At 41.4% G+C, this 12,520-nt stretch overlaps 2 protein-coding genes across 2 annotated transcripts in view; one reads left to right on the top strand and one right to left on the bottom strand.

Moving 5' to 3' along the window:
- LOC132591998 (uncharacterized) overlaps positions 1-12,520 on the top strand; it is a 452,388-nt gene that overhangs the window by 299,836 nt on the left and 140,032 nt on the right. The gene's annotated exons all lie outside the window — the stretch shown is intronic.
- LOC118087182 (cytosolic phospholipase A2 epsilon) overlaps positions 1-12,520 on the bottom strand; it is a 33,851-nt gene that overhangs the window by 15,357 nt on the left and 5,974 nt on the right. Inside the window, exons 4-11 of the mRNA XM_060283017.2 lie at positions 11,313-11,353; positions 10,736-10,778; positions 9,587-9,644; positions 8,736-8,878; positions 7,818-7,904; positions 4,951-4,988; positions 3,939-4,074; positions 623-759 (exon numbers count right to left, since the gene is read on the bottom strand). Of these exons, the coding sequence (XP_060139000.1) occupies positions 623-759; positions 3,939-4,074; positions 4,951-4,988; positions 7,818-7,904; positions 8,736-8,878; positions 9,587-9,644; positions 10,736-10,778; positions 11,313-11,353 (683 nt within the window). The remainder of the gene's footprint in view (positions 1-622; positions 760-3,938; positions 4,075-4,950; positions 4,989-7,817; positions 7,905-8,735; positions 8,879-9,586; positions 9,645-10,735; positions 10,779-11,312; positions 11,354-12,520) is intronic.

The raw sequence follows: 12,520 nt of genomic DNA, 5'->3' as shown, positions 1-12,520 counted from the left end.
AAACCACCGCGGTTTCCTTTCGGATGTCGAGATATTCGTAAGCGCACAGCCATTAGCCCCATTCGTAAGTCGAAAAATTCGGTTGTCGAGTCGTTCGTAAGTCAAGGTACTGTGTGTGTGTGTGTGTGTGGATATGTATATATATGGTCAGTTGTATCGAGTCTTAATCATGCTTAGAGCAGATCTACTGAAATCCATGGGACCTTTGTTAGTCACATTTAACTTCTAACTTTGATTTCAGTGGGTCTACTGCAGGCACGGGCAAGCTTGGTCCTCCAGATGTTTTGGGACTACAACTCCCATCATCCCTAGCTAACAGGACCTGTGGTCAGGGATGATGGGAGTTGTAGTCCCAAAACATCTGGAGGGCCAAGTTTGCCAATGCCTGGTCTACTGCAAGTTCACTGCAAATAAGTCTAGATCCAGCCGAGTATGTAAAGGATTCTACTGGCTCCTGTGTCTGCAAGTTAGAACAACACTGGGAAAGGTTCACAAACGATAGCAAGCCAGAGCTTTGATACTGATATAGATCAGTGATTCCGTTTTATGTTCAGCCAAGCAGTTAAGTAACCTACAGATCAATTCTATAACTCCACATAGAACCCAATGTCTGTGTCCTTACCATGTTGTGCCAGACAAACCGGTTATGTATGTAGCACAATCCAAGAGATTTAACTTCTGAAGACCTCGTAGGCTTCCATAGAACGCAGTCAGTGATCTTGTACTGCCCCCTGTTGTCATAATTGCAACTACTGGAACCTGCAATGCATAAACAAGCAAACTAGGGCACCCAAAGATGCAGGACACTTCACATACTGTATATGGACACCATTATGGCCTTTGTGCAGATGGTGGCCCTGTGATCCCATGAGGGGTCTGGCCTCCCTGCTGTGATATGATGGGATCTGGCAAAGTAAATCTGCAGCTAATCTATTTCTGGATTGGAAAAGACCAGCAGCCAGAAAGAAATGTGCTGTTAGCAGGAAAAGACAACATGGTAGAGTATCAGGTTGATTTTGTTGTAAAAGGGAGAAAGCCTTGACGTGGAGAGGATGGAACAGAGGACCCATCAGGCATGATGATGCAAAAGTGGAAACTGATAATTCACTGTTAATACTTTCAACTCTACAGAGCCTTTATAAAGGCTGTAATTAATTAATTAAGCCAGATAATCCATAATAGAGATAAATTACAAACTGCAAAGAATGAACCAGCTGTTCTTCATTATTATTCAGGCAGTTATTCTGCCAGTTTGTGATATTAGTAAACAGCTGCTTCATACCCAGTTTCACAGCTAGCCTATTTTACTTTTAGACATTGCATATCAGTTCAGAGCATTCCATAACCAGGCTAACTGAAAATATGATCTATCTCACACCCCTCTCATTCATTTGCTTTGGTCAATGCCTTCTTTAACGTCTCTTCTGTCTCACAACTTCTCTCCCCAACATAAGCCTAATCGCAGACCACAATTTCATACACTTTTTACCAATTTGCATAGAAAATCTCATCTATGGTAATACATGAAGTGTGGCATGACTGTACACATATTTGGACAGCTATCTGAAAGATGTAATCATGACATGTGACACACATGTGACACATCTCATGATATGCGTGCCCCCTTCGAAATTAATTTGCTTGTAAGGAAATTAAAAAAACAAAACCAAAACCTAGAGATGACTATGGAAAAGCAGGTTAATGCACAAGAAATGGAAGAATTTTAATTATGGCTGTCCATCACTAAAATAATTTGCAGAATCTGCTTTTTAACCAGTGAACTGATTATTCCATTTGAAGACATTTGCACATTACAAACACCTTAGTAGGGTGGGGTTTTTCAGATCCTGAAGGAATTTAAACTTGGAATATAACTTGTAATTTTGGAAAACAACAGCTACCAATCCTTAGGGTTGCCAGACTCAATAGAGGACAGGACTTCTGTGCTTTTAATTTCCCTGCTCTCTTTTGAGTCTGGAAACCTTAAAGAGAAACCAGCAGACCCTTTGCTTGGAAATTAAACAAAGGGTCTGCTGGTTTCTCTTGGTTTCCAGACTCAAAAGAGAGCAGGGCAATTAAAGGCACAGAAGTCCTGTCCTCTATTGAGTCTGGCAACCCTACCAATCCTGGAAGGTCACTTTCAACAACTTCATTCTCTGCCACACACCCCAATCTGCTCCAGAGAGTTGGGGGGGGGAACAACCCAGAACAGATTGAAGGGAGGCGTGGGAGAAGGCATGGGGAGAAAGCTCCAATGCACAAGTGTAAATCCTTTTGCTGATGGGATGTTTACTTAGTGCTCCGCTGGATTTGAGCAATCATGTGCTCAACCCTAATAATCATCACTGGTCGTTCCTGCACTGATTAAAATTCAAAGAGAACACAGTTGGCTAAGCAGTATAAAAGTATAATGAATCAAATAAATAAAATTGCTCTCCGTGCCACAACTGATGAAAACTTCAGCTGACTACTGATTTAAACTCCTCATTTTTAATTAAGTCTCGCTGATTTCAGTGGGAGAGTTTAGCACATGCTTAAGCAATTACTTTACCAGTCGCTTTAATACCGTACTAATTGCATGCTTAACTGATTACTTGGGTCTGAAGCCTGGGAAACCTGATAGGTAATAACTGTTGTTAAATGTCATCACCACTGGTGTTGTCGAGATCAGCAGAACATGCAAAGGAAGGGGCAACAACAAGAAGCCGAAAAAGTCAAAGGAAAAATGGGGAGCCTCCAATTGAGGCTAAAAGTGGAAATGTTTATTGGAACATTCAATATGCCCAATGTGTCAGGAATATCAAAACATATCAATGATTGGAGAATCCCTGCCAGACTCAGGGTAGAAAATACTGAGCTTAATGGTATCTCTCTCTGTGGTTTCAGACTGGGGAGACTCCCAGTCCTACTTGTGGAATGCCCTTCCCAGAGAGGCTCGCCTGGCTCCTCCACTGCATATTTCTAAGCACCATGCAAAAACCTTTCTCATCAACCATGCTTTCAGTTGAATAACATTCTATGGCTTTTAAAATGTGTTTGTGGGAGGGAGGTTATTGTTTCGTTTTTATTATGTATTTTGATTTCTCATTATCTATGTTTCTGTTGTGAACCGCTGTGGGATCTTTGGATGAAGGGTAGTAATAATAATTTATTATTTATACCCCACCCATCTGGCTGGGTTTCCCCAGCCACTCTGGGCGGCACCCGACAGAATATTAAAAACATGACAAAACACCAAACATTAAAAACTTTCCTAAACAGGGCTGCCTTCAGATGTCTTCTAAATGTCAGATAGTTGTTTATTTCCTTGACATCTGATGGGAGGATGTTCCACAGGGTGGGTGCCACCACCGAGAAGGCCCTCTGCCTGCTTCCCTGTAATCTCACTTCTTGCAGTGAGGGAACTGCCAGAAGGACCTTGGAGCTGGACCTCAGAGTCCAGTATACAAATTTAATTTTTTAAAAAAATACTTGGAGATGCCAATGACTGAACCTGGGAACTTCTGCATGCAAGCAGATATTATGCTATTGAGCTACAGCCTTTTTAGCCTGCATTTTATTATGCTCGCCTTCATCTCGGGGGATGAGAAAATAGAATGGGCGACTAAGCCAATTTCTGCAGGGCACATGCAGAATGAGTGTGATACTGCTTTGGGCAGTCACTTGGAAAGTACAGCGCTTACTCAAGCCTTGGAAAAGATGGCATCGTTGGTGAATTATTCCTCGTGTGCACTGTGGCCAGTTCAGATGCAGCACTTTAACACCATAACACTAAATCACTGCAGAGAACAGGAAAGCAACTTTGTATGGGGGGCTACCGCAGTGGTGTGCTGACCATGAAACACTTTGTTCTTGCTCCCAGACTCTCTCTGCAATTTCTGTTCCACATATTGTGATAATTCAAACAGCAGAGATAGCCAGAGTTCTGCACCACGTACCTCATGATCATGCAGGTCCTTTTCTAGTTTGAGAACATTTTTCAACGCACCAGCAACAATCTTCTGCCTTTTGCACAAGAAATCTTGCTCCTGTGTACAAAGGCCATATCCCAAGCGCACATCTAAGCCAGTCTGGCTGGAATAGCCACAGAGAGGGTGGTAGGGGGAACACAGGCATATTGTATCTCAGAATCTGTTTCAGAACTTTTCTCATCCAAGAGTCAAGTTTAGAGACAGCTTGCCAACACCCCTGCTCTGACCAATTAACAAAATGTGTGGCAGGTGAAGCATCACGGGGCATCAAGTCATTTGCTTTTACAAGGCAGCAAGGTTTATTATGCGGTGGTTTTTACACAGCAGTGCTTTCGATTAAAAAGACTAAGCAGAATGACACCACAGAAGTGTGGCTTACTAGAGCTCTAAAGCTATAGGGTACATCAGCACTCTCTGTATAAAACGTGACTCTTGCTATATAGATGTAAACTCTGTTAAGTCAATAAATGTTAGGTATGCGGGTGGCACGGTGGGTTAAGCCACAAAGCCTAGGGCTTGCCAATCAGAAGGTCGGTTGTTCAAATCCCAGCGAGGGGGTGAGCTCCTGTTGCTCGGTCGCAGCTCCTGCCAACCTAGCAGTTTAAAAGCACGTCAAAGTGCAAGTAGATAAATAGGTACCATTCTGGCGGGAAGGTAAACGGCGTTTCTGTGTGCTGCTCTGGTTCGCCAGAAGTGGCTTTGTCATGCTGGCCACATGACCTGGGAGCTGTACGCCGGCTCCCTCGGCCAATAACGTGAGATGAATGCCACAACCCCAGAGTCGTCTACGACTGGACCTAACGGTCAGGGATCCCTTTCAGGGGTCCCTTTACCTTTGCCTTTACAGTATTCATACTGCATACAAATGACTAATATCCTGAACATGTGGCTAATCCCCTGTAAGAATATTTCTCCAACAGACAGAGAAGTAGAAAAATAGTTAAGATTATAGCTGTCCAACACAGGAAGGATCTCTTACCAGACTTCTGTTTTCACATGCAATGCAATTTTTTTATTCTGAAAAAAACAAAAACAGAATACAAACACCAATTACACTCCTAGGAATACGTTGCCTCCCTTTGAAACATGGTACATAGATGCCCTGAGCCAGTTCTGAGGATGCATGCATGTAAACAGACTTCTTTTGGAAGATTCAAGAAAGACAACAAACAAACAAACAAACAAACAAACAAACAAACAAACCCTTATTCAGTATGAAATTCACTCCCACATGATGTAGTGATGGGCTACCATCAGTGCTATTCTTTTAGAAAAAGAGGCACCAGATTTCACCACCATCTTGTGTGGCGTTAAAAGAGGATTAGAGAATTTCTTGAGAATAAGCCTATCACTTGCAATTAACCATGTTCCATCTTCAGTGTACCAGTTTCTGGGCATCACAAGTGGGGAGAACATAAATAGAACCTGCTGGATTGAACCAATGGCCCATCTAGCCCAGCATCCTGTTTTTGCCATGACCAATCAGATGCCCGAAAGCAGCAGCTGAGCACAACAGCACATTCCCCACCTGTGAGTGGGCTTCCCATCAGCCTCTGGTTGGCCACTGTGAGAACAGAATGCTGTATTTGATAGTTCTTTGGTCTGTTTCGGAAGGGGTTCTTAGGTTCACACGTTCCACTTACTGGAAACCTTGGGCATAAATCTTAACACAATTTCAGATAAATATTGAAAGGAGGATACAGGGGTGAGGAACATTTTTCAGCCTGAGAGTCACATTGCCTCATGAACAACCTTCTAAATGGCCTAGAAGCCAACAGTGGCTGCAGCAATTGACATGACCTTTGTACAGTAGGCTACATTATGCAAAAGCGAGCCATTTACACCCACACACCCCTCTCCGTCCTTCATCTAGATAAGAGCCATTACCACAGTTACAGAACACATTCCATACAGGAAGATAAAAAGGTAAAGGGACCCCTGACCATTAGGTCCAGTCATGACCGACTCTGGGGTTGCGGCGCTCATCTCGCATTATTGGCCGAGGGAGCCGTACAGCTTCTAGGTCACGTGGCCAGCATGACAAAGCCGCTTCTGGCGAACCAGAGCAGCGCACGGAAACGCCGTTTACCTTCCCGCTGTAGCGGTACCTATTTATCTACTTGCACTTTGGCGTGCTTTCAAACTGCTAGGTTGGCAGGAGCTGGGACCGAGCAACAGGAACTCAACCCGTCTCAGGGATTTGAACCGCCGACCTTCTGATCAGCAAGCCCTAGGCTCTGTGGTTTAACCCACAGCGCCACCTGCGTCCCAATATACAAGATGCTTGAGGATAATAAGGCCTGTGAGGTGCGCAGCCTGGGGAGAGTCCCAACGGCTGGACAGAGAGACACGGAGAGCTGTATTTGAGATTTCCCACCCCTCTTCTATACAGGCTATATTACCGTGTTGGCCTGAATATAAGCCTCACACCCCCCAAAAAATTCCGACCAAGTGCGGCTTAATTTAGTGACCTTATGGTATACAGCCAGGAGCGCAAGGCAAACAGCACCAGGAGTGCGGCAAAGGGCACCCACCCTGTGCGTAGGCCTCTCTCCTCTCCTCCAAGCCCAGGAAGGGAGAGAGCGAGGAAGGGGAAAGGCTGCCAGCAATGGAGCGCGGCTCCCCCCACCCCCGCCCAGTATGCAACCAGGAGCAGCGAGGAATGGAGCGGCTTATATTCGGGGGGGGGGTTCAGTCCCCCCCAAATTTTAAAGGTGCGGCTTATATTCAGGTGTGGCTTATATACTGGCCAATATGGTACTTTGAACGGGATACACATTCCAATGCAAATCCCCATCTATGTTCTCGAGTAGCTAAGTAAATGTTAGCATCTTGATTATGCATGACTAGAGCTGGATAAAGGGCCAAAATAAATGCCTTGATTTCTAACAGTTATTTCAATAGGCGAGGTAACCCAATTTATAACATAATTGGGATGGATCAGTCTATTGCTGATCTGTGTTAGTATCCCATGTGGTTAGTCGCAAGTCCATTCCATTCCATTTCCACATTAAGATGTGACCCCCTCTTTTAATCTGCATGAAAATCAATATTTAAATATGCATTTTACCACAAAATACCTTTTTGCATACTCCCCCCCCCGTCCCCAATGTACACACTTTAAAACACAGAAGTGAGAAATCTGAAGGTTAATTATATTCTGATCAGTGCATTAATCCAGGAGGTGTAAATTGGGTTGGTTTCCTTAACATTGCAGACCAAATGAAACCACACAACAGTGTCCACCAACGAATTAAGACTGTAACAATCAATAAACTGGCTTCTGAGTGACTCATGAATTAATTGATTGATTGATTTTATATTCACCCACATATTGAAACATGTTGATGAATGTGCCTTTCTGGGAATCATAAATAAAGGGGAAGATATTCTTCCTTCTTTCTACAATTTCTACTCAGAATTCATATTTAAAAAAATATCTTTTTTTATGAATTTTATCATATTTGTTAGTTAAACAATATGTTAAAAGATTTAAAACTGCCAGAGCAGAGATGCATAAATAGTTTGATCCTTTTACGTTGTTTCATTATTCCTCAAAAGCAACAAAATAAGAAGCAAGTGATTCAATAAGCCATAAATCAATAATTGATTCAGACTGAAGGATTTAGATAGCTTTGGAATTTTACTTTGGAATTGAAATCTTTTTCACTGCATTGTACATATGGCCTTGTCCATGAATCCGTCTACCTAATCATTATATTAACAATTAACAGCAATAAACTGGCCCCTTATGCTGTAGATTAGGGAAGCAAGCAATGATGGCTAGTTCTCTTCCAAAAGAATCCATTCAAAGCAATATTCAGGAAGACAGAAATTGACTCTCACCTCTGCGAGCACTATTTTCTTGCTTGTAGGAAGTGAATTTATATCCACTCTGAGGGACCTTTCTTTCCTGTTATAAGAGCATGGCCCCTGGAAGAAGAAAAAAAACCCCATGTTTCTATGAGAAAGAGTGCAAAGTTGCATGTCTAGGATTTTATCCAATGCTGTTTGCACCTGAGGAGAAAGAACTCCCACTCATGCAACAGGATTTCAGTTTCCTCTTCTCCCTCCAGTAGGGTGGCCATACAGTGTCCGGGTGAAAATCGGTCAAATGTTCAGGAAAATCCTTACGGCAGCCCATGTCGGCAGTGCTCCACAACTTTTCTGTCTGGATTTTCACTGTTTGAAATATGGCAACCCCACCCTCCAGCATCCTTCTGCACACCTTTATATTCTGCTCCGGAGAGTTGGGAGAAGTTCGCTCACAAAGTCTACTCATTGACACGTATCTGTTTTATTTTTAAAAACTGTATGCTTCTCCCTTTAGTATACACATGATATATATTCTCAGAGTGGCCTTCAAAATTAACCCCCTGCCTCCCCCACAAAAGAAATAAAACATCAATAAAAAAATGAACCTTTTTATCATTAGGGTTTATGCACACTTGCAATTCCTCCTCTCTTTCCAGGCATGGTCTGAGCTTTAAAGCTCCATGTCCGAGCACATCTCCCCCCCCCTTTTTTTGCTCCCCATTAAAACCCACTCTTTAAAGCTCAATTGGAGCAAATGGTGATCCATGCAAAATCTGAATGGATGTTTGCTCCAATTGAACAGGTTTTAATGGGGGAAAGCTCTGGGACAAAACAAACAAACAAACACAAAACCACTCAGACACAGAGATTTTAAGTGCAGTCCTAGAAAGAGTGGTACCAAATGTAAGTGTGGATAAGCCCTTAGTGTTCGGCTGATGTATAACGTACAAAGGCATAATCTAGATCCTTCTTCGGTAGTTTAACATCCATTGTTGGGTGCTTATATTTGACATAGTGGAATGAAGACTGGCCTGAACTAAGTTCCTGGTGTCCTTCATGGGATCCTTTCATCATAAGGGATAGTTCATGTTCTGAAAGAACAAAGGAAAAATGTTCATGACAGGTCTGTTGCTTGCAATAACTTTTTGTGCTAAACTCAAAGTGGGCCTCTGCAAAAAATCAGATTTCTTAACAGCATCCACATAACTAATTTATATATTACTTGCTCCGTTGGTTAACTTGGCCTTGTTATTACACCATGCTAAGACTCAGACACATGGGTGGCGCTGTGGTCTAAACCACAGAGCCTAGGGCTTGCTGATCAGAAGGTCGGCAGTTCGAATCCCCGCAACAGGGATGTTTAGAGGTATGCGTACCCCCAGAAAAAAAGCACTGCTCAGAGGTGTCAGTGAGTTCAATGGGACTTGATCTCAAATAAGTGTGCATAGGTTTGCAGTCTTAGAGGTGACTCTTCATTTGCTGTGTGCAAAAACCTGCCTCTATATACAAAGCTCCTTTGCTGGATCAAGAGAAATATGTATGGGATATATTAGCCTTGCAAAAGTTGGAGTGTGTGGTGTGGCTAATCAAGGAGAAATGTAACGATCAGAATATATTGATGAAAGATACAGGACGAAGAAATATCAACTTAAGAGAACTAGGTTTTATATAAGATTAGGTAAGTTTTACTAGGCATTCTATAAATTTAAAACTATGGTGTTCATTCATTTTAAACCTTCTTCAGAATAATTATTACTGTAAAACTAGAGAATCCATTATTACTACGGTATAAATCTTACTTGATTTCTGTCTTTTTTCCTTCTCTATTTCAAATTCCAGACAACAAACTTCACGAGCCTGTAGGCACACAAGAAGACAGAAGAACATCGAAAGTTTAGAATCTAGTTGAAATGTCCTTTTATTGCTATCTTTGCTACCTGAACAACAGGACCATATAAAAGCTAGAATTTGGAGGGTGGGGCATAATCCCTTTCAAAATTGAATGGCTGAATCACAAGTACAGTACAGTACTGAAAAACAAGGATTCTGAAATAATTTTATATAGTGATTACAATTCAGACTTAGTGGTACTTAATTAAACCCATTTAAAAATTATTATTATTTATTAAATTTGTTAGTCGCTTCATCTTGCCCAAGGCAACCCAAAGCAACTTACAACCAAACAACCAAACTCATTGAAATTAATGAGCCTACACACATACAACTTAGTTTGGATCCAATGTATTTATTTAAAAAAAAATTTAAACAAGAAGAGCATTTAAAAAAAGGAAACAAGTAAGGAAGTTGTGGCCACCTGGATCATAATTTTTATGGAATGTTTAATTTCAGAACCTCAATCCATGAAGAACAGACAAATGTATTATAGGTGGTATTTATATTTGCTCATATTTTAAATTCTCAAAGGAACAAAACCCCAATGTCTGTGGTTAAAGAAACAGGGCTTACATCCAATAGGGCTAAGCCGAGATCTGCTGGGACCTATTCAGTAACACTCAATTACAAATGGACAATAAATTTATCAGGAATGACAAATAACATATTCACCACACTTGACTGGATTAAAAAGAATGATTGGATTTATCAATATATTGTCACATTTAGTAACCTGTTTCTCAGATGATATATTTTTACTAGAGCCGCAATAAACCTCTTTCAACTGGACTTATTCCAGAAATCAGTCTTCATGGGGTTTATCACATGCTTGGAAAGGTTATGATAACTTCAACTGAAACCTCAAGTTAATTAAGCATCCCATACAGAAGAAGATGTCTGATGGCTCAGTAGGAAAATTATGTTCGGTTTTATACTATTCCTGTCTCAGAGGGTATATAATAATTCACTAACTTTGATATAATTTATAATCTCCTTGTTTCCCTTGCACTATATATCTAAAGTACAAGAAAGCAGACAGAAAATAACAAAATTACCACAAGAGTTCCATTCGTAACAATGGTTTCAGGAACACTCAAACTGAAAAATAAATGGAATATAAATGAATATACATTCATGTAATACAATGTTTATGTTCCTCTTGAAAATGGAAGTAAAAGAGAAAGCAAAAGTGAGGAATTCCAGAAGAGGGGTCCTTGAATGGTATGAGGGCAAGTTTGCTGGCATACTTATTTTCCCTTCTGAAGATCTTTTTTTTTCCAACACTGACAGAAGAAGAAGAAGAAGAAAAATAAAGAAACATGCACCAACCACTTTCTAGCCTGCTAGCATGAGCTCAGTAAGGCTTTGGATTTGACAAATCCTCTGCCTTTGATTCTCCTTCCCCTGACTGGATAACATTGCTTTGCCCTTGTAGCACGGGAAATTTAAAAATACACCATTTCTTATGGGGCTTTGTCAAAATGCTGGATAATTAATACATGTTGTTGGGAGAAATGTTGACAATGTTGCCTGAGTTCTAATAATTAACTCATTTTTATGGATTTACATTCTGGTTATCAGAAGGGTAAGGCATGTGGCTTTAAGTAATCTGTAGTATCTGAATTTACTCACCTGTTTCGTAACTCAAATTCCACTTCCAGCTCCTCCTGATCCTGAAATAAGAGGGTGGTCAGTGAATTAAACCCATTTAATAACAGACTCTGTGCTGCTAGACTACAAAATACAGTGGTACCTTGGTTTTCAAACGTCTTGGAAGTTGAACGTTTTGGTTTTTGAACGCCGAAAACCTGGAAGTAAATGCTTCTGTTTTTTAACATGCCTCAGAAGTCAAACAGCTTCCACTGAGTTTCCCCCCCAATTTTCTCTATTAAATTTGAAGTCCGCCCTTTGCACCTTGGTTTTTGAACGTTTCAGAACTCAAACCAGGCTTCCAGAACAGATTATGTTCGAAAATCGAGGTACCACTGTATGTAACTGCAGACTAGTGAGACCTGACATATACTGTCAGCAATTCCTCACAGCCAAACATATGATGGTTATCATGGAAAATTAGAAGGGGGAATGATGAGGTGGGGAAAAGGCATGGGAATTATAAAAATGTTTTCCTCTTTTAATCACCATTTATTTTCTATATACCAAAATTCTTTAGTTTGACAATGTTACTTTTCTCATCAACTTTTCACAGACGACACATGACGGCATAGCAAGGTCAAGTGCAACAAAGCCCTAAAAATAGAGAGAGGTGGGCGGGTGTTCCGAATGCATGCACCGAAAGAGGAAGCTCTCGGTCATGTGCATGGGATTATATAGGTCCCTCGATCTGTTTGGATTGTGCCCCATTGGCCAGATTGAACCCAACATTGAGAAGCCTACCAATCAGGTGTTGGGGCTGACCAATCTTACCCACCCACAACACAGGAGGTCGATCTCCAGGTCTCACCACAACACGTGCCCTCTTTGAGGGAGGACACGATTTCCCATAGAGTACTTTGGCTAGTATATTGTTGTTGATTTGTTGGATTTAATAGATTTTGATCTTCATCAAAAGATCTCAAGGTGGTTCACAAGATAAAAATACAAGATAACCCCGCCTCCCACAATCACATTTTTTATGGAGTACTATGCACCCCTGAACTTCCCTGATCCCCAAGGCCCAAATCTATGGAACAGTTCTTGTTGGGGAAGGAGAGCTGTGGTGGATGAAGGACTGAATCCACCTCTAGTTATCTCCCCTGATCAGCGGATAGCTGGAATTTTAAATTCTTTAGCATACAGCCCAAGACTATGAATTATCATCCAGCTAGGAGAGCCAACTTCCA

Source organism: Zootoca vivipara, chromosome 1 (genome assembly GCF_965207765.1).
Source record: "Zootoca vivipara chromosome 1, rZooViv2.hap1.1, whole genome shotgun sequence".
Taxonomy (NCBI): domain Eukaryota; kingdom Metazoa; phylum Chordata; class Lepidosauria; order Squamata; family Lacertidae; genus Zootoca; species Zootoca vivipara.
This window is presented reverse-complemented; position numbering and strand designations above follow the sequence as displayed.